The 26,874-nt window shown below is 47.0% G+C and overlaps 1 protein-coding gene across 27 annotated transcripts in view; it reads left to right on the top strand.

Moving 5' to 3' along the window:
- The window catches only part of LPP (LIM domain containing preferred translocation partner in lipoma), a 381,557-nt gene that overhangs the window by 142,736 nt on the left and 211,947 nt on the right, over positions 1 to 26,874 (top strand). For all 27 annotated transcript variants that reach the window (XM_084529025.1, XM_084529005.1, XM_084529011.1 and 24 more), the window contains one exon: positions 22,637 to 22,838. In XM_084529025.1, coding sequence (XP_084385151.1) covers positions 22,646 to 22,838 — 193 coding nt within the window. In that variant the 5' untranslated portion in view covers positions 22,637 to 22,645. The remainder of the gene's footprint in view (positions 1 to 22,636; positions 22,839 to 26,874) is intronic.

Here is a 26,874-nt window from a genome sequence, read left to right as displayed (position 1 = left end):
CTGTATATACAGCACTGGCCTTCATGCTCTGGGTTGCTGTGGGGTTATTTTCGTATCAGAGGCTGCTGCTGGACCCAGGCCACTAGACCCAGCGACCCTGTTTTGACTAGAGGAGCTACTTCGTTTGTCTCGATGCAGATCTGGCTTGAGATTGGTGAGATGTCTGTGTGGCATGCAGAATCTGGGAGAGCTTCTTTACCCTCCCGTGTCACTGAGTAGAAGTGCACTCATCCTGCCATTTCAGTAAGGCAATCCACATCCTTCCTTTCCTCCTTTTTACCCTCTTGTTTTTCTGTTGCTTTTCTTTCTGTCTGGTGAATTATGGCTGGCTAGAGATGAGGTTTCAGCGCCCTGTTTACTGCAAACAGTTGGGGGCATTAATAAATGTTGAAGGAGAAAGACAGACAAGGGATTAATAAGTAGAGGACAGGAGATTAATAGCAAGAGAGTAGAGTTTGGTTCAAGGCCTGGTCTTCCCATTTGCTGGGTTATCAAAGATTAATGGCAGCACTTCTCTTAGTCTCGCTCCTTCCGTGGCAGCTTTCCTGGCTAAGCCTAATAGACTGTCCCAAAGTGTTGCTGTAAATATGAAACCTAGGGAGAAGCCTACCCTTGTAGACTGTTGACTAAATGAGATGGTATTTTTTTGCTCTCTGTTGAAAGCTTAAGCAACAGCATCCAATATATTTGTGAATTGGGAAGTCAGATGTTCAGGTGCTCACAGCTCCTCTCAGGACAAAAGCATATCATAAAATGTGTCTTGCCAAGCAAGCCGTCTCTGACAAATTTATTATTTTTTACTGTGAGCCTTGTGCAAGAGATTGATTTCTCTTCTCTTGACTGTTTTTTCAGCTTTTTTTTTTTTCTGGTGGGAAAATGGGGCTCTTGCCTTATTGTACCTGGTCTCTCATTAGGCCATTTGCGTGAGGTTAGATCTTGGTAAGGAAACCCAAACTTTGGGGAGAACATTTCTGGTTACATTTGCTGAAGAACTGGAGAACATTAGACTGCAGCACTGAAAGTCCTCATGCTGGCAGGAGGGTGCATGCAGCTGGGGGTGTCCCGTGTGTAGAAAGTCAGCCTCAAACTCCAGCAACAGTGGAGTAACTCCACTGTTACTGGAACATTACTGGAGGAACACAGGGCTGGAATCAGGACTTCATGCAGCAGTAGCTGAATTTCTTTTCCAAGGAAGAAAGGCTGTGCACTGCTTTGGTGTCCCTGTAACAAAGCTCTTCCCATCTCCTCTGCTGTTACGTTCGGTGCCCTTGGCTTTTCAGAAGTTAATTGATTTGTCCATATTATGCTTCTCTCTTTAATTTTATTTGTGTAAAGAAGGGCATGCACTAATCTTTCTCCAGAGAAACATTTCACACTGCTCCTCTTTGAACGCTGGCTCCGGGTCTGCCACATTTCTTAATGAGTCTCTGACTGAAAAGCCACGGTTCCCACATGGTCCAGCCTTGACACCCACAAGCTTGCACACCCACAAACTTACACACCCACACTCGTGCTCCCGGCTGAACCCAGCTGTCTGCCCGCTCTGTGCACGCACTCGCTGCTTTGGGATCTGCAGCAGCAGCTCCGTGCCTTCCTAGGAAGCCTTGCACATGGCAGGGGATTTCTGTGATAGATTTGGCATCAAATTAGCTGTCCCTGCACATCAGGAAGGCTGTAACCTCTTTGTGGCAGCATCCCCCAGGCGTGGTTGACGTGCTTCTCCAGGAGCCTGGATTCCTGTGGGCTGCGTTACCCGACGGGCGCTGCTCCTTCCTGAGGACCCAAGCTAGCACTGGAGACGTAGACAAACACCCAGCGCTGAATTACTGCCTGGAATGCCACCGGCTGCCAGATCTTTGATAGCTTGTTTTTAATGAAGATTCCTCCTGTAATTCCTAGAATATCTTGCAGTGCAAAAAATGAGCCGTGTGTGTATTTTGCTGTGGGCTGAATTTTTCCTGCTCTTCACAGTTCCCTCCGTGAGCAGGGAGGAAAGGGAGGGGGAAGCAGCTGACTGCTTTTTTGTTGTTGTTTTTCTATTTGACTTCTGTGAAATATGCAGCGATCAATCGCTCGCAACTAACAAAATGTTTTTGTTTCCCTTCGCAAAAGCATATGGGAACTGCAGGAAAAGCATATGGGCGTTTTTAGGAAAACATATTGGTGAATGGACAAATTATAGCGGTGCCAATATGCTTTGGATGTCTGGCTAGACCACTACTACTACCACACTTGCTGGCATGCAAACCCATCCACAAGATTTCCAGCATATGAGCGGTATGTAGCTGCTCCTAGGGAAAGAAACACAGGCAGTGTTGGATCAGCCCCACGTGGAAATAGCATTGTGATCCATCTTCAGGGTGCGTGACTGCCTCACCGTGTCCCGGGCTGGGCTCGCTGCTCGTGTCTGTGGCAGCATATCCATTCTCTCACAGCAGACTGAGCCCAGAGCTCCACTTGCAGCTGGCTGTAAGTAATGGTAATGGGAACCATTTTTCTTCCTAAAGCCCTTGACTGCGGTCCTAATAACACCTGAGCATCTTGCAAACAGGCTAGGCAGCCTCGGGTTTTCTCCTGCTGCTTTGTCAGGCCTTTCTTTGCTAGCTGGGGCTTTATTTTTAATTTCTCTATCCTGTGCACAGCTTTTGAGGAAATGCAAACCATTTGCATTGCTGATGGGCCCGGTCCTGGTTGCTGTCGTGCTGCTGAGTCAGGGAAGGGCCCCATGAGCTGAGAGAGGCTCCGGGGGTGGGAGGAAAGGTATGAAATGGGCTGGTTTGGCAGGGCAGTGCTGGTGGCTCACAGCATCCCTACGGCTCGGGTTGCTCTCCTGCAGTCCCATGCAAGAAAAAGTCCTCAGCAGCTCCCTCTGGGCAGCCCTTCCCTCTCACCTCTGCCTGCGATGGGCAAAACGTGGTTGGAGACTAAGGGATAAGCAAGATACCCGTGTGGGCACTCATTTGGACGTCACTTTGTTTATTTTGATTGTGATCCTGCACTCTCAGATATCCCGAGTGGCAATTCAGCACCTTTTAGCGTTCTTCCCCTTACGCCAGCTCCAAGACGCTGTGCTGCTGAGTAATTTTACCTTATTTAATGTAGCCACTTTCCTTATAGCTCTTCTGTTCCGTGAGACAATTCCCTGTTTTATTATGCAAACAGTACATTAAGATCCTTGTGGGCCAAAGTTCCCAGCAGTGCTCAGGATGACGGCGAAGAAGTAGGTTGTTTCAGAAATAACAATCCTCTCCTCTACAAGCCGTCTTGGAGTTCTGCTTTAACTGCTTTTGATATTATACGTGTTTTTTTTTTTTTTTTAAATCCAGTACTTCCTAAATGTTATAGAGCTCAAAAAATACACTGTATGCCTTGTCACAATATTTAATACAGAGTGCTATTTACAGTAATGAATCAAAATGTCAGTTTTTAAAATATGAACTGTCAGAGTGTTCCTACTTTGCAGAAAACTTTGATATGACAGTTTGTTAATCATATGACTATTACATCAAATGTGTCTCGGAGTACTTTTGCTCAACAAAGTCTTTTTTTATTCCTTCCCCTCCCTTTAGGCTGGTAATTCTGGTAACGGTGTTTGACTGAATGCACTTTGATTAGAGGTCTGAAAAGCCCGGAGCTGAACGCTTTTGCATTTTGCAGCCGGGAGGTATCAGTGCCTGTCCTGATGCTGATTGTGGTCACCTAGCCTTACAGGTGGCAGAGGCTGGTTAGGATCACCTTCACCGTGTTCCCCCAGTCTTTGCCCCGAGCCTGCTGTGGCTGGGATGCTCTGATGTTGATATGCATGGCTGTAATGTGCATGGGGAGGGTGGCAGTGGAGAATGAAATAAAATGCTGTGGGTGAGCAGAGCGAGCCTTGCTTTGGGTTTCACAGCGCCTTTCCCAACACCAGCCCGGGGATCTCTGCCCAACGTATATGTATTTATTACATATATATAGCTTCAGCATGAAGGGCCAAGCAAAATCCTGCTCGGCCTCATGGGTTTTGTGCCCTGCAGTGGTGGCTGTGTGGGGCAGGCTGGTGCTGCTGCTGCAGGAGGAGGAGGCAGGGGCCGGGGATCCCAAGTTCCTCTCCCCAGGGCTTTGGTAACTCTGACCCGTGAGCCAGGTCAGCGTGTGTGTGCCGTGAACTCTGCTCTGTAAATGCAGACCGGGGCGCTCAGTGCTCTCTTGTGTTCCTTTGTTTGCTTATCTACAAAATGGGAGTAATTAATTGGTACTAGTTAACCCCGGGGAGTCTCCTTAGAGCTGGATTACTCAAACTGCTGCGCTTCTCCATGAAGATGAGGGGGAGCTGATGTAGATAACAGTGCTTTAGAGGACAGCCTCTGGAAGGAGAGGCTTACGGGGTGCTGATATGAGGACTGGAGCCTGGGCAGGCATCTCGGATGTAGCAGAGCCCCGTACCTCTGCCCATGTCTTTGGGTCGCCTTGCCCGGGGCATCAGGTGGATTCCCGTCACTTATTCATTGTGTGGCTGATACAAGCACAGCATTTCTCATCTGGAGTTGGCCTGGCATGGCTATGGGAATAGGAGGAGCCTTAAAAAGGCAAAAATGATGGATCAGCAGTTCAGAAAAGGCTCTCACACAAACAGGGATGGTGACAAAGTGCCCATGGAACGGGGCTGCTGCGATCCACCCCGCTGGGGGGCGGTGGGGCTGCCACCTCCGAGCGTGGTGGCTCTGGGATCCACCGACAGGACAAATGTGAAGGTGTCACTTCCAAAACCACACCTCTGTCAGCTTCACCGGGCGAGCTGTGCTGCTCGCTGCCTTCCCTCATCCCGCTGAGGAAAATCGATTATTATTCAATTTTTGTTTCAGACAAACCGCGTTCTTAGCGTGATGATTTTTCTTTTATTATCGTTACAGCAATGGATGGAGAAGGAACTCTAACAGATGTATGATTAGCAGGGCATGAAATTAAAAATGTTTGTGTACAACGAAAAGGTTGTTTACTACCAAATTCCTCATCTGAAAATTAAGCGATATTAAGATTGGCCATGAGATTGTGTGGCGGGCACGCAGCCCTGTTTCCTCCCCTTCTCCCAGCAGCATCAGCAGAAAAGTAACAATCTTTTAGAAGTTAGCTTTATTTAAAGAAAAAATAATAATGCAACTGAAAGGTCAGTACCGGCCTTCGGAGGCAAATTATCCAAAGAGCTTGTTCTGCTCTAGGACCAGCGGTGTCAATTCAAGAAAATACTTTGACTGATGCTGAAGCCCAATTGATGAGGGCAAATCGAGCATTTTCTATCAAAACACTTCTGGCTGGACAATAAGGTTTTGATTGAATCATTCAGAGTGTGGGTGTGTACATGTACAGAATGTATTTGTTGTCAAAATGCTAAAAAATACATGCTTGGAGCCCCTGCTGCAGCATGCCCGGAGAGGTGCACGTTGGTGCTCAGTCCCTGGTCCTTTCCCCGTCTTGTGGGACCATCTTTTGCCAAATTTCAGCTCATCAGGTCATGAAGCCTGGGACTCCCCGAGGCCCCTGGGTGCTGGAGCAGAGCAGAGCACGGTGCTGCCTCCTGGGGTGCGTAGGGTGGTTTTTTAGTTTAGTTGGTTTAAAAAATCCCAGGTTGGTTTTTTAGTTTACTTTTTATTTTTTCATGGTAATGAATTTTTTTGTTTGAGAAAATGCTCCTCCTTCCTATGAGCTCTACCTGAGATTCATGGTTCTCAGTTCAAGCTGCTCTTCCATGACTGTCTTTAAAAATGTGCTCATGAATTTTAAAAGTGCTGAGTTAAGAAATGGCTGTCACAAACACATTGCTCATCTGTGTCATGCCGTGGAGGTTAGCCTGGGCCTACCTAGGATTGAACATTTCTTGAATACTTTGAGTTTCACACCTACCTCCATCCATCCTTTATGACTTCTAAAGACTTCGCGGCCAAGTTCAAGGCTGATGCAAGTGGAAGTCTTTAGGACTGCTCATGTGCAAAGTTTCACCTGGGTAAGTGTTTGCAGGACCCGGACCTGAGGCAGCAGCGTGATGAATTCGGCATGCCGAGCCCGGACGGCACTGAGCAGAAAATAGGAAGAGGGCGAAGAGATTGTTCCTGTGCTCTGGGAACAATTGAGACAGAAAATTGCTTCCAGGATTTTTTCACTTTTCCGCAGAGGGTAATCAGCCTGTGTAATTCTCTGCCACAGGAAATACTGCCTGAATCTGTTACCCAAAGGCAAAAAGCAAAGTTAGATAGCAGCTTGAGGAGCAGAGGTACTGCAGGGCAGGGACTGTTCTTACCCTGCTTTTCTAGGTGTAAAGGCTGCTCTGCATGGCATAGGAGGCCACAGTGATACAACTGATGGGGCAGGTAATTGTGCATGAGCTTATGTACTCGGCGTGTTCCTGGTACACAGTTTGACCGATCTCCAGTATTCGGTGCTCTAAATAGGAAGGCAAGCTCGTATGCTGAGACTGTGAATGGAGATTTGCTAAGCATCGTGCTCAGGGGGTAAGCCTGAGTCTGCAGGGAAGCTCAGAGCGGTCCCAGGAGGATGTTGGCTGCCAGGTAGCTCCAGTCCTGTCCCTGGTGCAGTTTATATCTTTGCTCCATACAATTAAGAAGATCCTTATATCTGCACCTTTATTTGTTCATCTGGAGGATGGGGCTTCACTTGGGCTGCTTGCAGGCTGTCTGTTAATGAAGCATGGCCTTTCAGCCACGTGTCTCGTTGCAGCTTTCAGGCGAAACAATTTTTATTTTTTAACTTGAGCGAGAATAGTTGTGGCCAGATCACCGCACGTACATTACGCCTGCTGGCCACCAAATTTGATTCCCAAATTTCCATTAGCAGGTCATATTGGGCAAAAGGATCTTGGGCTGCTAGATGAGAAAAGAATAAGACAGAACCCAGTTGGTGTGGGGTTATCGGCTCTGGATGTGATTGTTCCTGTCTGTTCATCTGGGTAATGTTTGCTTTTGTGTAGTATTTGTCTGCATCTGTGCTTCTGTGCACATGGGGAAAAGGAGGACAAATATCACTGGGGTAGATTAGCATTAAAAAATAGTTAACTGATCAAAGCCATAAAGCTTGTCCAAGTGAATTCTTCAGAGAAATAGCTTTGAATTTTCCAAGCAGCCGCAGGCCATAAAAGCGAAGCACTATCACTCAGAGATGCAAAAAAAAATCCCCTTCTGTTGGAGTGTTGGGCCTATTTGTTCCCTTTTAGGAGGGCGTTCAAAATGTTTTCTTAATTTTCTTCAGAACATCTCACTGCTATCCATCATGAGCCTTCGCCAGCTGGGATAGCTCCGCTCCCCATTAGCTTTAACCCCGCACTGAGAACGTGTGTATCCATCCTTTGCTTTTCAGATGCTTTTCTAAAAGTACATGTGGCAGGATGGCACTTGCAGAGCTCTCTTCATCCCGTAGCTCCAAGTGTCGTAAGGAAAGGGCTAAAACTTCTCCCCAGCGTGTAGGAAAGGAGGTGGTGACGAGGAAGGGAGGACGCAGGAGGTGGCTGGGTTGCACCTCGGAGGATGCCACGCTCTGCCTCGGTGCAGCATCGGTCCTGTCCCAGCCAGAGCACCAGCCCCGGGGCTGGGGAGCAGGTGGGGCAAAACTGGGGGAATTTGGTTTGGCTTGAATGGAGTAAGACGAGCGCATTGTTTCGTTCCTCAGAGAAAGTTATTGAGGGCTCATAATGAAGGTTAGGAAACCAGCCCCTGGGAATTGGACACATAAATTTGCTTTATGCTTATGAAAGTCTCTCTTTCACAGCGGTTCACTTTGTTGTTTTTTTTTTTCTTAAGATGCACAAAAGTGAAATGCTGCCGTATGATCCATAGGCGGAATATTTGGATCATTAACAGGAAGGAAAATTGCACCTCACGAGGTGCTTTGTAGTTGAAGTGCCTGTCCTCCTGCAAGGACTCAGCTGTCCTTCTCAGCACCGGTCTTCTCTTGTAGGGAAATTTTACTGCCTAATATCTTCTGGCCTTTTAATATGCTTTATTGTAATCCCGTCACACAAAAAATAAAGGCACGTATACTTTTTGCTCTTGTAAACGTTGAGAGTTAGGGCCCAGAGGGAGGGCTGTTAGTGGCTGTGTCCCGGGTGCCTTTCAGGCAGAGAACTGCCCTTTTGCTTCTCTTCTGAAACCTGGAGTCTCCTTCTCCAGATAACCCAAATTTTAATATGAGCGTGTTTACAGCTCTTTCTTTTTCTTCTTTTTTCACCCCCGAGGCAAGTTTATACACGTCCTAAGTAGCTTCTTGTAGAAACTGAGGTCATCGTCGTAACAGGTGGGCAATGCATAGAGGGCAGAGCTGTGACTGAGGGGCAGGACTGCAGCTTTTGGAAAGGAATTAGATCCTTGCACAGGTGGGGGCATGACATTTGTGTGTGCCATGTATACACATCCTGTGCTTGGTTTCTGTGGTGAAGCAGAGATCATTTACCCCCAGAGCAGGGCCATTTGCTGGGATGAAGTCATCAGCGTTCGGTTATTAAAGCAGTACAGAGGCACATCCACGTACAGGACAGCACAGAGGAGTTGTGGATTTCATCCCTCTCCCCTCTAATCATACTTCTCATATAGGCTGCGTCCTGCCTTCAGATGGAAGCAGTCCTCAGCTATCGATAATACGGGCTGAAATTGAATCTGAAGCCTAGGGCCTTTCTGCACAGGGGGAGTATTGTGAAACAAAGCCAGGGTGTGAATTTAAAGTGCAATAGCTATTCCGAGCGCACTTCTCATGTGGGCAGCCTTATTCTGCTCTGAGAGGGCCTTTGTGCAGTTCTGCTTCATCCATTGCCAAAGGCACTCTCAGAGCAGAGAGAAGAATGCCCACACAGGGAGCGAATAGCTTTTCCAGGCTATTTCCCCATGCTGAGGAGTCCCAGGAGATGCGCCTGGTTTCATGTCCCCATGAACGTTGCGGGAGCTTGCCCTTCAGCTCTCTCTTCCACCGGAGCTTTCACGTGGGGGGACATCCTTTGAGGTGGGTGATGGTGGAGCTGTGTCTTCTGGACCCTTCTAGGTTCGTTGTGCATCACTCGATTTCCTCCAGTTATGGGACTCGGAGATCTATGGGGTCTTCTCGAGATGTTGCTGGGTGTTGGGGTTTGGTGTTGTCCATCAATACCATGGTGTCCTGCGGTGTCCTGGCTGCTGGAGAGGGCTCAAGTGTGATCATGTCCGTGCTCACGTGTTGTGCCTTGTCGTCCAGAATCATCAAGCAAACCTGTGCATGGGGTGTGATCATTATCTGAATATTGCTGAACAGGAAAAAAAAAAAAAAAAAAGCCCATCTGTTTTACAAAGAGGCAGTGTAAGGAGCAGGCTCTGTGACTAAACAAATTCACATCTGTTTAGCAGAACCATCAAATGGCGAGCAGAGGGGCCTAATGCGAATCACATGTTAAAACCACAAGTATGAGTGAGATGAGCTGCAAAAGAGAGAGCCTGGAAGTGTTGATCCATGTGAGCAACTGTTGGTTTCTCTCCTTTCCCACTTCCCTGAGCAAACGATGTAGCATCGGGGAGAAAAAAAAAAAAAGTGATGTGCACATGTGTATGCATGTCTGTGTGCATGCATGTGTGTTCCCTGCAGGATTAAATAACCTTCTTCTATCATCTAGAGCCTTTGGGTCATCGCTTCAACTGGAAATCAGGAGGGTGATAGAATTTAGAGTGGACTGCAGAGGAGAAGCTGGCTGTGCTTGTGTGCGGAGAGCAGGTGAAGCTGGTCCCTGGTGGCTGCTTGCTTTAAGGAGGGACGTGCCTTGGACGTGATTCCTCAGGGGGATGTCTCCAGCAGGGCCATCTCCAGGAACCTGATGGCAGCAGCCTAGGAGCTTCAGAGCACTGGTTATGCCTTCGTATGCTCAAGCTAGCTTCAAAACACAGATCGTGTACCAGTCCTAACAGACTGCATCTTTCCACAGATCAATTTACTTTGTTGCTTAGGTTTTCCCCTTAGTGTTTTAAGTCCTGCAGAAACAAAGGGCAGCTCAAGTTTCCTTACTGGTTGCCTTTGCAGTTTTATTTATTTATTTGTTTTTTAATTTTTTTTTCAGTGCCAAGAACATATCAATACAATTTCAAAACATGGTGTTTTTATAACTTGAGGCAGCAGTTTCTAACTCAAAAACAAGAAAGCTTTGGGGATGTGCACACAGCTCAGGTACCTCAGTTACATTATTTGGCTGGTCCCCATAGCACCTTAAAGAGTCCATCAAGAAGGGAAGGAGTCTTCCCTCCCGTGAGATGTCATGAAAAGAAACCTGAAATAATTTTAATCTCAGAGGTGGTTTCTTGTTGCTGTCTTCCTTTTTGTCCTGGATATTTTGCAGTGCGAGAGACTGGATTCGTAGGCACGACGAGTGGTGATGGATAAGCCATTAGCCCTGATTTGCAGATTCTGGTCTCCTGCAGCTCCATGTGCTTTCTTTAGCTGACAGAGCCTCGCTCATACGGCTCACCTGGGATGCGAGCTCTGCAGGAGTCTGCGGGAGGTAATGAAGCACTTAGAGGGGCTGGTGGGGTTGGAGGTCCTTGGGGAATGATTAAGGTGTTGGCAACTGCGTTACTTTGAAAGAGAAATACGTGCTTTACACAGCGAAGGCGTGCTGAAATGCCTCCGACCACTTACTGGTGGGGGAACCTGCCTTGCCTTAGACCTGTGAGCTGGCAGGAGCAACTGCTGGAGGACATTGGATTAGCTGAGCTGTGTGCATTGCCCAGCCACGTGGCCCAGCTGCCCCAGCAGCATCCAAAAACAGAACCCAAGTGGCCACGAGCCATGGCTGAAATGCAGCAGCATAACGCCAACTCCAGGTTTATTAGAAGTTTGGTTCCTCCTTTCCTCCAAAAATTCCCCGTGCTCACGATCCACCTCATCCATGTCACACCTGGGGAACCACCCTCGGCTGGAAGCTCTTTGGCACAAGGCTTGGTACCGATTGCTGGGGGAGGGAACAAACGGCTGAAGTGGTTCATCAAAATGACAAGGTGTGATAGTGGTGGAGCAACTGGAATGAGTTTTTTTTTTGATATGATGCACTTTTTTAGCAAAATTGTGAGGCCAACCTGGGTGCCTGGCTGAGTTAGCTTCGTTGCTGGCCCCGTGGTTTGCTCAGCAGGGGAGCAAACTGCTGGTTTGCTCCCAGAGCTCGGGGCACAGCAGTTGTTGAGTGAGCAGACGCTGACCTGACATGGAAAAGCAATAGCTTACTAGGATGGTCCTCAGTAGTTTGATGAGTTTGAAAGCAGAATTGAAAATTAAATCCCGACCACTTGTCTTCAGTCCCCGGTTTCTATTCAGAGCAGAACTAATGCCCTGGAGCTACTACAAGGGAGCTTTATCTTGGTGTGCTCGGGAGTGTCAGCACACTTGCCTCAGTTCTTAATGTTCCTCTTTGCCCATTTCCCCCAGTTCCAGAACATCCCTCTTTGAGCAGCCGTCTGCTCAAACAGCTGCATGTTGTGCTTACTGCGGATAGCCCGGGGTAGCTAACATCACCTCATAACTTCTTCTTCTAGCCATGTGTCCATGGACAGTCTGGGGCTCCCTTGGTTTAGGCATGATCTCAAAATACACCTTCTATTCTGCTGTGTGCTGCCTCTGATGAAAGAACCTGGAGGATACAGTGGATGCCAAATCAAATGCGAGTCTACTGTATGTTGTGACAGCAAATAAAGCGAAGTGTGTGCTGGGTTGCTTCAGGAGAACCCAGGAGGGATCTGGAGGCATTATTGCTCCCCTTTGCTCTGTGCTGGTGAGGCTGCTGTCCTGTCACGAGTCCTGCAGTTTCACTGAGGTGTTGCAGAGCTGGAGAGAGCCCAGAGGATGGCTGCGGGAGACTCAAGGTCCTAGCACACATGGTCTGCAAGAAGGCTGAGGGAGCTGGGTTTGCTTAGCTTGGTGGAGAGGAGGCAACAGTGACCCAATGGCAGCCTGCAGCCACTCTCTGGGGTGTTACAACAATGTCAGAGCCAAACGTTGCTGTCCCAATGGCAAAATAAAATGCCCTGCATATACAGAGTGGATTGGGAGATTCAGCTCGAGAGCTGGGAAAATAGTGCACACCTGAACAATTTACCAGCCTCGGTTCTCCGTTTTGGAGGTTTTCAATGACAAAGGCACAGCAAGCCTTATCTAGTGGTAGGTCAAGCCTTATCTAAAAGCAGGACTTGATAACCAGCAGAGATCCTCTTTCTTTCCTGAGAGTACCGTGTGCTTTCAGTTTCTTAAAGAAGAAAGCACTTTAATCTCTAATTTTGCTTTGTGTTGCAAAAGGGAGGTAGGAATACATTAGGGTGCTGGTCTCTTGAGAATGTCAAATCACCTGTTGTGAACTTAGAGAAATGTAGTCTTTTTCTGACTGTTTGCACAAAGGGGTGTGTGTTCTTTTCCTGCAGTTTCCAGGCACTCAGATATCTTGCTTCCATTAGCAATCTCTCTGCAGCATCAGTTCCCAGCCATCTGGTAGCAATCACTCTTCTGTGTATTAGGATATAGGATTTTCCATAGGAAAAAGGCTATTTCCCCTGATTATTTGCAAGGTGCCATGGGCTGAGCTGCCAACAGTGAGGCACAGGTTGGTGCAGTGCTCAGGAAGGAGAAGAAAGCATCCAAGGGTTTGTTATACACCAGGCTGTGACTTCCAGGACGGCTTGGGGTCTGCCATAATGAGTAGCGTACCTACACCCCCACCAGCCTTGCTGGGTTAGCACCTCAAGCTCTGCTCTGTTTCTGTGTTCACTATCAGTTTCCCCCTCTCTGCTGGGCTCAGGTCCCTGCTGTTCTCCCCAGGCTGAGCCGTACACACGGCTCTCTGCAGAGCTAATACAATTAGCTCCGTGTCAATATGCTGCCACGGTCCTGTTGGGTCCCACCGGGGTCTTGTTGATATCTTGCTGCTGAGCTGAACGCCAGTTCCGTATGGTTCCTTCTTGTTTACAGGCACTATCAGCATCCAAACTGCCTGGGTTTGCTCTAAAAGCTTTAACCTTGCCATCTTTTGTGTTGTTCTGGTTTCTTTGCTCTTCTGTGGGACCTTCTTGGTCGACCTGATTCCAGTACGTGTGCACTGGCTGGATACGCTCTATTGTGTTAGGCAGCTCCTTGCTGAAGTAGGAACCCAATTATGGAGCTATACTGTAGGCACGACAACGAGTAGAGCCACAGCAAGAATAAAGGCAACTTTTTTGGCAAAAGGATCTTGAAAATAAATTGTGTGCATAAGGGAGCTCATAGTCTGAGACTCCCCACAGTAACATCTCTGCGTCATTCTGCCTGATCTTTTGCTATCCTTATCAGTGTATTTCCTTCCTTGTTTTCTACATAAAATTCTCAAACATCCATCTCAAACTTTCCTTTGACAGTGCAGCATCCCCCTCACAAACTTGTAGGTCAAGTTACCAGGAAGAAAAGCTTAAGAACTGGAAGAAATTTGCCTGGCTCAGAGCTACCTCCTGGCTCAGCTCTCAAGGTTCAACCACAAACTTTGCTGTGTTTGAGTAAGCATTTTGGGCAGGCCACCAGGTCTACCTCCTCCGTTGCAATTGCCCTGGGGTTTGTTGTGACCACAAGTAGCTAAGGCCTCGGATTAACGTTTTATCCAATATGATCGTGTTTGGAGTTGCTGAGGATTGTCTCATACCACAGGAGTCAGAAATCAGCCTGCTCTCTGGCGAAATTGTAATGCGGTCATTAGAGTTGTATTAGATTAGATAGATCTATCTATCTCCAGGGAGCCAGTACTATCTCTTTGTTTCAATGCACATGGGCCAGTCAAGTTCAATTTATTAGTTTTTTAAAGCCTAGTTTGTCATCCAACACCAGGATGTGACATGGCTGTAAAAGGAAGATCTTGCTCATCAGTTTTTATGGGTGTGTTTTGCAGCAGCAGTCAAATTCAAATAGCCTGCATCTAACCCCAAAACTACTAATGCAATTATATTGGGGAAAAAAAAAAAAAGGGAGTTTTATGTTTAGTTTGCCCTTCTACCTTTCCCACATTTGAGGCTGATATGAGAGAAACAAACCAAGAAGGAAGCTTAGAGAGGGGTAAGGTTTTGGTTGATGCTGTCGTCCCAGCAGCAGGATTTTGGTGTAAGATGAAAGTGGTGTTGGGTTGGTGTCTGGTGCCTTTAACCTGCAGGAAACATTGGTAGCAGAGATCTCTAACAGATCTCCACCATCTCTGCTATGGACTCGCCATCTTCCTGTTACGCATGACTGATACTGTAGAAGTTAGAAAAAGAAGTTATTTTCCAAGTATTTGTTATTTCGTTAGAAGAATGGGCTCAGTCCGTATTTGAGAACTATATTGCTGTAAACCCTTTTGAGGGCAGATAAAGCCGAAGCTGGAAGTCTCAGGTCTTAAAGTGTTGATAATTGATTTTGGAAGGGATCTCTGGAGGTCATCTGAGCAAACCCCTTGCTCAAAGCAGGACGAACGCTGAATTTAAGTCTGGTCTTCCGAAGGATCCCATGAAAATTTGATTGAAGCTGTTAAAGCCAGAGCAAGATGATGCTAGATTATATGAATCGAGGAATAATTCAGCACAGGCAGTGCTCTAACTAGGTTTCTTTCTCCTTTAATTCCTGTGATTACATTAGTGATGTCCCATAGCAGGAAGTTGCTGAATGCTTTCAGCCCCGTTTAACTGAAGAAGATATTTCAATTTTTTTTAATTTTTTCTTTTTAAGGGGATTGAGCTGAGGATACAAAACCCAGCCCTATCCAAGCAATTGGAAGAAAATCTAGGTCTAGGGGAGAGAGAGATTTCAACTTGCTCCAGCTGACAGCTGCTGTAAAAGACTAAAGCAAAACACGAACAAATGTCCAGAAACAGTGCGAAATATATGCAAGCAAAGAAATTAATCTCAGGGAGAGATCTGCCCCAAGAAATTGGAGTCCATGTGCATCAGTTTGTTGTTTTTTGTTGTTTTGTTCTTTTTTTTGTGTAAGGTTTAAAAAGACGGTCACTGGGCTCAATGACTCCTGCTAGCTCTCTGCTGCTAAGCAGCGACTGGGGTCACGTCATCCCCCCCAGTAATCCCAGTACTCAGAGCTGTTCTTGTGGCTTTTCGGTTCTCCTGGTTGCTGATGTGATGTTTGAGAACCCAAGTCAGGTTGCCACTGGCAGCGTCTGAAGGAGGAGCTTCTTTGGGCTGGTTAGTGCTACAGGCCTTAAACTTTGTGAGATGTTGTGCAGATCAGCGAGAATTAAGGGGGTTCAAAAGGGATCACAATTTCCCCAAATCACATAATTTCCCGTATGATGTAAAATTGATGAGGATAAATAGCACCATATGGGAAAGACATCCCAAGAGGGCTTGGGCTGAGTTTGTAAGTAGCTATGGTACTTCCTATGTTTGGTTAAAGCCCTCTAATGAGACCAGAATTTTGACATTATGTCCTCTTTTGGAGACCACAAGAAGCAGGAAAGCTTCATGGCTAGAGATCACTGGCCCTAAATGGAGAAATAAATTAACTTAACATTTAGAGTGGAACGATGCCAAGAGAAACAAGCAGCTTTGGGAGTTTATAAAGAGCAAATTTCTCTGGTCAGCCTCAATTACTGCTTTTGGATAATTAGTGGAGTGGAGGTGATAAGGACAAAGCAAAGAACTGTATTTCAGCAGAGCATTTGGGTTCTGCTTTTGGAAATTTCAGGAGGGGAAAAAAAAGAAGAGTAGAAATGTTGAGTGTTGTGGATTGTACCTGTGACTGAAAGGGGCAATGTGTGGCACGGTTTTTCATCAGGACGGATGTCTCCTTGGTTCACTGCTAGAACTTGTCTTTAAAACTCTTCTGGAAGATGAAGTAAAGCCAGAATTTTTCTCTTTGAGTCCTTCTGTGTGGATGGAAGAGAAGGGAGCATGGGGAGATTGCAATCTGCCTGTCTACATGTAGCTCTTGTAAGCCCATAGAGATGAACTTTGCTCATCCAGCGGAGGAGAGTCCTCAATTCTCTTCCTGAATTGCATCCGAGAGAAACCACTGGTTTCCAGCTGCGTCTTGTGTCAGTGACAAAGTACTGGCCTCCCCGTAGCTTGTCATCCCCGTGGCCTTAAGGCTGATGGTTAACTGTGCATGGGTGATACTAAGAACATTATGGATCTAGATCAAGCCAGTGGATTTAGGAAGGAGTAGGATGGACGACAGAGCGGACTGTCTGGAAGAACAGACTGTTGTTCCTCGTTTTTTCTTAAACACTATTTCTACCCACTGCATAGCATTAGCTTAATTAACTCAGGGACAAATTCTTCAGTCTTGGCAAAGCCCATCAACATCCAAGGAGTATTTGGTCCATGTTACAAATATGAAAATGAAATGAAGATTTATTTGGGTAACAGTCTAATCACAGGAAAGCCAGCCTGCCTCAGAGACAAATGTACTAACAATTTCAGAATAGACAAATTGGTACTCTACCCTTCCATTGTTTATCTGATAGCAGGCTAAATTGACTTGGAACCCTCTGTTTTACCTTTGCTTCTCAAAGATGAATGACATCCTGTAATTAAAAGCAAAAAAAAAAAAAAAACACAACCAAGCCGTTATGTGCTTTTAAAAAAAAAACACATTAAAAAAAAAAAAAAGCCTTGTCAGGATTTTATTAGCCTGGCATTATCTTCTGTTGATATTCCTGGTCTGATGTTTTTAGATAGTGTGGTCTCATCTTGGGATTCGTGGATTCCAGTTCCTCTGCTGCAGTGTGTGCTTTCATGGTTAGAATTTTCTGAATTTACAGCATTAAGATTGTCCTAATGATAGAACCAGAGCACGCTGTTTTCCTTATTTATTCAGTGTGATTTCACTCTTTGCTCTTAATGTTATTTATCATAGTTAGTCCGGTCTTATCCTCTACCTCCAAAAGCAGATGATGACTAATGCTTGCTTCCAAGGAAGGAAGGATAACAGAACCTCAGGCAGCCACAGCTGAATTCAGTATGGTTTTTGTCTTTGATATTATTCATTGTATTACCCTTTCCATTTTTAGTTATCATTCTTGAAAAAACGGTCATATGCTAGCATCCACCATTTCACAAAAGGTTGCTGAAAAATTGAAGAGAGTTCAGAGTAAATACACGAGTAAATCAAGAGAAGTCTGTTCTTAACAGTGTATTTAATTGATACTTAATTTAAATGTTTTAATTTGATTTCACCAAAGACCTGGCTGTGTTCTGAGAGGATCAGCCTAAGGAGGTCAGTAATGCAGATGAGAGGAGTGTAGCAAAATCCTGTGGTTGGAAGTGGAGCTCGATAAATTTAAGCCAGACATAAAGAAGAAGCTATAATTATGGTGCTTAATTGCTTGCCCAAACAATTTACCTAGTATTGCGGTGGATTCTCCATTGGTTGCATTCTTCAAGTAGAGACTGCTTATACTTTCTAACAAATACTCTTCAGCTCAACAAAGCTTCATGGAAAAAGAGTTGGGTGGAGTTCAACACCCTTCAACACGCAGGAGGGTTAGACGAGATGGTCAACAGGACTTCAAAAGTGGTGACAGAAAGAAGATTTAGGGGAGTTTATGGGGTAAGTCTGTGAATTTGGTTTGAAGTGTTATTGCCAAGGCGTAAGGAGTCGCAGGAAAAAGTAGCCAGACTGGGGAAGGACCTGTTGAGTTACTGCTGAGGGTGGCTGTGTGAGAGGCAAGCAGAAATGCAGAAGACTTCAGACAAAACAGAGGGAAATAGGGCACAAACTGGGAAGCAAGAGGTCACAGCTGCTGTGGGAGGATTCCCCGGGTCCCAGGCTCTGATGACAAAGATCATTCCAGACAGGCTGTATTAAATGTTGGATGGCTAGATCTGCTGGGAGGGGACTCGTTGAAGGGAAGCTGTGCCTGACGAATGCATTGCTTGGAGCAGAAATGTGAGGCAACCAGAGATTTAGCCTGCACCTCAGCTTTTCGATGAGAGCTCTGTGATCCAACTGGTGACTGGAGCAGCAGAGGGATCAGGCCCTTAATGCACTGCATTTGGCATACGAGGAGTAACAGTAGCTGGCTTGGACAGCAAAAGGCTGATGAGAGTCACTTTCCTCCAGTGGGGGAATTGTTTTTTTGGAGAACTGGTGATTCATACTGGATCTGATGGTTTTTCATTCCAGCCGCTATTAACCTTGAAGGAGGAGCTTGTATTCACCCACAGACATGGGCAATGCGGCTGTTTTAACAGCTCCATCATCCCCTGCCAGTGTGCATGCTCCCAGGATCTTTCTTCTGGTCCTGCTTCTTGGGTTCCCCCAATCCATCCATCCTGATGGTCCCTTCATTGCATTTTTCCTGTTACTTACCTCTCTCGAGCCTGCGACATCCAATGCAGCTTTGTTCTTTGTAGTTTTTGAGTTTCTCAGTGACTTCTGCCTTCTTGCTGTCACCGACTTTTGCAATCTTCTACATCCCACACCCAGCTAGAAACTTCTGAAAGCTACACTATTCACTGTAGAACTGGCAGAAATATGTATGCATATATATTCGGAAGGAAACACTTCTAAGACAAAAGCGAAATATACACTTTACTCTTGCTGGTCGTGTTTGCTATCCATGCAGAAGAGCTTCACCTTTACATTTTGGAGGTTCTCGTCCAAGTGCAGGAAGCACAACGATGCCGAGGCAGTGACACAGATAAGAGTAAGTTTAGAGTAAGACAGGTTTTCCTGTGCTGTTCTGATTACTTGTCTACATCAAAAAACGTTAATCTGTTTTGCTCCAAAGAAGCTTCTGGTGGAAAATAGGCAATATTGTGGGAAATGGTGAGGGAGTAATGACTGCTTTGTCTAAATTAGCCGGAGTGCACCACTGTGGAGGAGGCTGCAGGGAGATGGGGTGCTGTGCTCCTTAAAAAGCCACAGACCCTTAGATTGCCTTGCCCTTGGCCTTTTACCCTAGGCACACAGTCATGTGCACTGCAAAGATTAAAAACGTTGAGGGGAGAACAGAACAAACCCAGAAGTTCAGCTTCAGCTGTTAAAAAGAAGTTAGTTCATTTTCCTTTTTCATCATTCTGCAAAGTAGTTTGGCTAAATTTAATCGAGGCTGGGGCTGGAACAGACGAGGAAAAGGGAAGTTGCTGAAAACATTGTCAAGGCACAGATAACAAAAACGAGTGACAGCAAATACATAACAGAAAATGAGAGGGGGAGAAAGAGGAATAGAAAGGCTAACAGGGAAACAATTAGAATACACCACTGCCGCCAAAACAAATGTGTTAGAGGGTAGCTGGGAGGGAGCTGCATGCCAACTTACAGTCAGCAACCGAGTCACAGCAGCGTGGTCTGCACATTCCCAAACTGCCCGTCAGAACAGGCTGCTCTTTAAGCTCGTTCCTTGGGATGTCACCTTGTGGTTGGTTGTCCCCAGCACTGTGCAACCTGCCTGCTGAAGCAGATATTCCTTGCATCTCTCAACCCGGCCCTGCCACCAACCTGGCAGACCATAAGAGCTCAGTGGGACCAAGGCACGTTGCCTGGGAGGTGGGTGAGGAAGAACTGGGGAGCTGCCAGGGCAGGAATGATGATCATCTTGTTAGTGCTGTTTGTTTGCTTTGAATCAGTGGGAAGGTAATGCCAGGGGTCTGGGGGAGCTTTTTACAGTGGGATGATCTTTCATACGAGATGTCAAACCAGGGGCTGAAAACCTGTCAGAATAAAACTCCAGGATGCTTGCAGCAATGGGCAAGGTACAGTCACCTTCGGATGTGGTAAGAGAGAAGAGCTCAGAGCTGTCCTGCTAAGGCTGAGCACCTACATTGCTGTCTGCTCTGAGGGTTGCCTGACTTGTATTGCCATCCTTTACATCTTTGAATGACGTGTGAGGAAGATGTGGCAGGATAGGTCAATCTCCTTGCTTTAATGGTCATTTTTGAGGTCCGACAGGGCTGGTGTTGGTAACGGGAAGTACCAGGCCGCGGGAGCGTGGTTCGGCCCACCCGTCACGGCTGGTTTCCTCTGCAGCCCTGCGGGGAGGACCTGCCTTTCACTTCTTGCTTTCAGAATGATGCTCTGCACTGTCATCGTGAGCTTGGCCGGCAGCCGTATGTGGGAGGGAATGATGCATCCTTGCAGCTCGGCCTTCGATGGTTGTCTGACTCCAGGGTGCCCCTGCCACGCTTCCACTCGTTTCATTTTGAGCCAGTCCCTCCGTGCTGGCACCAGTGGCCTCCTGCTCATCCTCCAGCGGTAGGGATTGCAAAACCTGTGACCACGAGCAGTCCAGCTGCATGGTGAGGGAGTGCTGGGGCTGATAGTTGGCACATGGCGGTTCCTCTCGCACACAAAGAGTGAAGGAGGTGGAAAATGACCACAAATTGTCCATTTCCTAGTGCTGGGTCAGACACTGGGACTGGCTTTTCTTTGCAGGCTTTAAGGAGAAATGACTCCTCCAGCAAGAAGCTTGTTACCTGGAGGAATCTTAGACTAGAAGAGGCGTACGGTTTAACAAGCATTGCTGTCAGCTGGAGGTACTGCCCCATGTGGAGACCTTGCTCCTTTCCCACTTCTGCCCCCCACTGATTCAGCATTACTGTCTAACAGCAAATTGCTGGGGCACCATTGTCCATATAGGAGCCCATCAGACTACTTTCTCTGGTTCAAATCCAAGAGTCCTTATCTGCTTCTTCAATAAAGGACTGAACTGATCTTGCTCCACCATAAAGCTTCTCGGAGGCAGATGCTTTGCCAGCCAGGGTGAGTTGGCAAAATAGCTCCGTACCTAAACCCCAACTGCTTGGTCTTGACATTTCTAGTGACACCTGAGCCCAAATTAGCAGAAAGGGGAAATGAAGTGTGATATCTCCTTTTTTTTTTTTTTTTTTTTTTTTTTTTATAGGTAGACTTAAATGCACTGTCAGAAGTGACTTCCTCATGCCTAAATTTTCCATATAATCCTGGGGGCTGGTTGCAGAGCTCCAATGTTACTTGTTTCTAAGAAGCGTGTGTGCATGGACGTGTGCCTGGAAGTGTTCACTTCGAGGCACCAAGAACATGCCCAGGTAGGCAGGAGGTGGCCCTGCATTCCCCCACATATCAGTGAGGATCTCCTCGGTCTCCTTGTCTGATGGGACGTGGCGGAGGTGACAATATCAGTCATGCGTTTGCTTTCAGATTTTAAGCAGTGACCTTTACAGCTGGCTATATGTGGCTGCACTTCTCAGCTTTGGAAATGCCTCCCCGTGAGACATTCAAATAGATGGCTGCATGCGTGACCACAGAGCTGTATCAGAACAGCTCGAGAGCTGCTGCGCTGTGGGGCTTGGTAATGATTTCACTCCGAGGGGGTGTACATCTGCCAGAGGCCATCCTTCATCTGTCCCCATTCATCTTCCCCACCCTGACCTCAGAGGACTGCTCGCACCAGCCACTAAAGCCCTGTGCTGCCGCGCTCAGCAGAGCTGGGACTCCCGAGCATCTCTGCCCTGGCAGCAGCGAGAGACCCCTCTGCAAATCCAGCCGTGCCTTTGCTTTGCCCTGCCGTGCCCAGCTGGAAATGCTTTTACGCAACAGCAGTCAGCTAATGTCTTCTCTGGCCCGGTGCTGTCTCTCGCACTGATCCTTTTCCAGCCTTTCTGATCTAAACAAATCTTTCCAGAGCAAGTCCCAGCTGTGCCTGGTTTCCAGAGCCCTGGCGAGTCCCAGCACCGAAGCAGGACACGGGCAGAAGTGACCGGCACTCAAGGGCTCCAAAATAAGCAGTGGCTTTTGTCCGTTTGGGGTCTTTATTTCCTCACCACAGCTCAAAACTAGCTTAGAGGCATAACGTGCTGGTGCTGTAGGACCATCGCAGCTCCCCAGCGGCTGTGGCTTGTGTGCAGTGGAAAGCACTTGTTCATTGCAGGTCAGCCCATTACAAACAGGTTTTTTATGGGCAATATTTTCAGCAGCGTTGAGTCCAGTTCTCAAAAGTGATGTAGGCTTTTAAAGAGACCGAAGCCAAGATTTTCATAAATAAATAATGATTTGGGCTGCCTCTGTTTTCTGTTACACAAGTTGAGATGTCTAAAAGGAGCCTGGTTGTCAGTGGTTTTGGAATCCTGGCGTTTTTTCAAAATTGACGTGCTTTTAAAATATCTTAAGCTGGGCATTCAGAAATGGAGGCATCAGGAAGGATTAGCTGCTTTTGAAATCCTTTTTCTTAAAAGTTTAAATGAACGACAGTGGGATTTGGGGCCACAAATGACATGTTGAAAAGTGCTAAAGGTGTATTTTGGAAGTGTGTCTGCCTGCCTGTAATGACACTTGTCCCCAGAGCACCTGCAGTGCTCTACGTTAATGTACTCACAAAAGCCTAACAGGGAAAGGCAAATACATCGCTATCGTGCTGAATAGATGGTGGGAGTGATGGGCTCCTCCGGGGTATCAACCTGCCTCAACTCTGGTAAGAAGAGGAAAATAACAACACTCTTGCAGACACCAGCAAGGAGCTGATCAGTAATTCCAACCAACTGGAGAAAGAAATGCAAGTTCGGATCTGAATTCCTGTGCAGTGGGACCAATGTGCTTAAAGATAAACATGCAGAGGTTAATCACGTTACATATTTTGTGGGTTTAATTTAACAAATTAGCTAAGTTTACAACTGTTAGCTCCCCAGCCTAACTTCCTAATGCATGTGCGATTGATCCTTGTTTGCCTCTCCTCAGATCTGAACCATGTCCCACCCGTCCTGGCTGCCACCCAAGAGTACCAACGAGCCTGTTGGCCACGTCACAGCGAGGATGGAGACCACGCATGCCTTTGGGACTCCCAGCATTTCGGTGTCCACCCAGCAGACGCCAAAGAAGTTTGCACCCGTTGTTGCCCCCAAGCCAAAGTACAACCCATACAAGCAACCAGGAGGTGATGGTGAGTAAATTGTTTGAGGAAGCAACTGTCTAATTCAAGGGAGGTAACCTTTAATACAGACCATGCTTGACTTTCTCTTGGCTCATGTATTTGTGGCAGCCTCCCTTCTTGAGATCATTTAAATCAAGAAGAATGTGAAAGTATCTCTTCCCCCTTCCTCTGGCTAGCTACCTTCCTGAGGGGAGCAGGGCTGGAGGAGGACAGGGGGACAGATTTTTCTTGGTTTTAATTGGAAGCAGATGTCCTATCTCCAAGATCGGTGCTTTTCAATGAGTTTTGTATTTTTTTTTTCTTTTGCCATTATGTGTTGATCCAAGGAGCTAGAGCTTGAGCACTCTCCTTGATGTTTCTTTTTGTGTGTCAGCACAATGGGAATCCTCTACAAACATGGGATGGAGTTTGGGATGTGGGTAGAGGTGTTAGGGCATGGATTTGGCAGAATGGTTCTAGGCATGCCTCCTCTCCAGCCTGCTGGTTTGATTCAGTTTTATTCTTTTTCATCTACTGTGGCAGGCTCTTGAATGTGAAATAACTTAATGGTATAATTATGTGGATATTTACACAACCATTACAGTAACCTCTGAAGATGTTCTGTCAGTAAAACAAAAGCCTACCGATCACCACATGTCAGCCGTGCTCTACCCCCTGCTTTAACAGCCCTGCTCTCTTCATGCAGTTGAGCAGCAAACACAGTTGTTGGGTTCCTGTTCTACGGACATGTGGAGGCAGGGATAAAAGCAGGAACAAACTCAGTTGTATTCAAGAAAATTGCCAAACCAGCCTTTGATTTTCAGTTTTGGATGTGCTACTTTGTTCCATCTCCACTTTTCCTTCTTTTGTATCGAGTGCCGTAACATAAATCTCATCTGTATTTTTTTTTCCTTTTTCTACTCTTATTTTTTCAAATTGTGTGCATTTTCAGGAAGACTACAGGGTAACAGAAAGGGGAAAGAAAAACAAAGCAACATATAAAATCTCACACTTAAGCAATTTTCTAAAGTTAAGGGTGTTTAGTAGGAAAGTTGGAATAGTCTGACTAGTGCTTCGTTTTTTTCCCTCTGCCACTCTAACTTCAGAGAATTCGGAACGAAAAAAGAAAATGTGTTGGAGGGGAGAAACTAAGTCATATGCACCTGTTCTGTTGCCTTCAGTAACAAAACATTAGCAAGTAAGGGGAAGAGAAAGACATTTGGAATTAAAAAAAAAAAAAAAAAAAAGTAAAAATAATCCATTTCTGAAGTGCAGTGAAAATGTCACTTTCAAGTAAAGTGGAATTCTTAAAAAAAAAAAAAAAATAAGATTGTTATTTTTTTAATTCCCCTAAAACTTAAAATAATAATGAAAAGTGACACTTTTATTTTTCCTCCAGGAAAACTGTTGTTGATCACCCACTATTTTTTGTCAGAAATGTCACTATGCCTTAATTGTTGATGCTTTAATTATTGTAGATCTGATAATAAGTGACTCAGGAACATCACCACCTTCTAAAAAAAAAATCTGTTCCTTGGCATTTGGGGAAGGAGACTTCCCATAGGAGCAGAGCAGCACCCGGGTGCTGCAGGCTGAGAGGGGTGGGTGAGCCATGCAAGCGTTCCTCACGCAACATGGGCTACCCAGTCCTGCCAGCATCTGGTCTGTTAGAAATGGGGAGATTTGGGGAACTTACAGGAGACCTTTTCAGATTTGTATTTATTTTTTTTCCATATCAGTCCTCTGCCTCACATTATTCTGGGCTTTTAGAGATGCTGTCGTCACCGGACAGGCTTGGAAGAACTGAGGGATGGCGAAGACCCGGTCAGGGACTGGCTTAGTGATGTGATGGCGTATGGGCAGCTTAAGCTAATCCACTTCCAGAAGGTGACACGCTGCCAGTCGGCGTCAGCAGCTGGTGCAAAGCCATTAGCTCAACCCTATATAACCCTGAGAACACGAGGCTTTGGGGATCTGGCAGGTGAGGAGGGACAGCAAGAAAATATTTAGCTCGCCATGCCTCATTCACTTTTTATGGCTCTGTTCTCTCCTCCGAGCCCCCTAATTGTTTCTTCAACGACCTCTGTTGGTTTTGCAGCAATGATTCAGCCAGGGAGACGGCTCCGTGTCCCGCTGCCTAAAGGGGCACCACCTAAATTTGTTCATCTGGGGCTTTCCCATCTGGTGAGCTGCAAGGCCGTAGGCGGACGTGCTGCGGCTCCCTGTTGTACTCCAGTGTATTTTCATCCCTCCACTGGGAAGACACAAGAATGAAAAACCTGTGAGCCAGGCACCTGTGTGCACAAGGAGGGGCTGGACCCAAGTTCCTCCAGCCTTTGGCCTCTCATGTGGCTCTGGTGCCTCTGCAGTGGCCTTTTCTTGGTCCCACCTTGACTTTTATGCTTTTCTGGATCCCTGCACAAAAGCCAGCCAGGAGGTGCCGATGAAAACAGAACTTCGAAGCAAGTTAGAAATAGTTAAACGAGTAAAACGAAAACAGAAACCGCATCAGCCAGCGGTTTATAAAACAGGAGCATTTTAATGTGCTGGAAGCAGTCAAGACGTGCGTGGTTCAGACCAGCTAAGTGAGCAATTTTCTCGGTGGTGCCAGTCCCCCTCCTCGCTGTTTGCCACAGTGCCTCGCTGAGGCTTGTTGTGAGCTAGATTTGTCACCTCAGCAGAGAAAAAAACAAGTCTTGCAGTCACAGGGATCTGTTTGGGGACCTTGGGATATGACTGTAGTAATAATAATAATAATAAATAAGAACACAGCTCTGAGTAACGTGCTGCATGGGTTTCTGTCTAACAGCTAGCCAGAAAGGTGGGGACTGCTGTGTTTTTACAGACCCTACAAACAGCAGACCGGACTTCCATGTGCTGTGGTCTGGGCTGGCTTTCTGGAGGATTTCGTGCTAGCCTGCCCTGTGGCAGCAGCTCATGGAGGATTAACCTTGCTTACCCCAAACGCTTCCTCCCTGCTTTGCAGGGTCTGTACCTGCTGCTTTGTCTTAGCCTCTCTCTTTGGGGTGGGGATGAATTTCTGTGCTGGGGTTTCGGGCTGGCGGGTGGCAGCTCTTGCTGGGTTGCAGGAGCCGTGCTGGCACGGCGGTGTGCTGGGGCTCATCTGCTCCCCACCCCGTCCATATGGGCCCTTGCTGCTGCTCTTCATCTCCGATCCTTCCTCCCCGGCACGTGGGAGAGGGAGATGCTTTCCTCTCGCCGTCTCTCAGCCCTCTGCAGCACCCTGCCAAAATCCCTGCACGCTCTCTCCGTGGGAAGAGTCACTGCTGGGGTCTGTTTTCAATAAGTTCAACCCAAGGGTGTAAACGCTGCTGCTCAGCGTGGGCCTGATCCTGAGAGGCGTGAGCGCTGCAATCCCTCCCCGTGCAGGTGCCTGATGTCCTACACAGCTCCCTCTGTGCCCCCCAGGGGAAGGAGAGCTGCTCGGGCTAGGGGGAGATGGTTTTGTACAAGAAAAGCAAGTGTCTGTTGGGAGGAAACGTAGCTGTAAATGAGCTAAAGTGGAAATCCAAATTAGGTGTCCAGACGTTCAAGCAGTAAAAAAGCTTGCGAGGCCAAAATCAGGAGTTTCAAAACTGTGCAGCCTTGGGTGCTCAGAAAAGCCCGAGCTGGGGCTCCTCAGGTTATCGGATGGCTTGAGCGCAGTCACAGTGTCAGGCTTTGTGGTGTGATTTGCCTTTGGTTTGGATCCTTTTGGTTTCAAGCTGGTTTTCATAACCGCAAAAGCTCTTTCCCCCTTGCCTTCCCCTCCCCTCCAAGTAAAACCCCGCAGACACGAAGTGGTGCAAGCCCGGGAGCAGCACGGGGCTGATGCAAATCAAGCACAGCCCGTGGGCCCTGGGAGGCTGCTCCCCAGGCAGGGGTGGGCTTTACAGCCCAGCATTTAGCAGCACTGGGATGAAAAGTACCTCCTGGCTAGAAAGCACGGGGAAGGCTTCCATCTGTCCTCATCGTCTTGCAATATATTTCATTTGCAGGGATGTGACCAGGCGTGTGTGTGAGACAGATAGCACAGGTCCAGCCCTGGCCACAAAGGGCCATGCAG

The sequence above is a fragment of the Aythya ferina genome (genome assembly GCF_964211825.1).
Source record: "Aythya ferina genome assembly, chromosome: 9".
Taxonomy (NCBI): Eukaryota; Metazoa; Chordata; class Aves; order Anseriformes; family Anatidae; genus Aythya; species Aythya ferina.
This window is presented reverse-complemented; position numbering and strand designations above follow the sequence as displayed.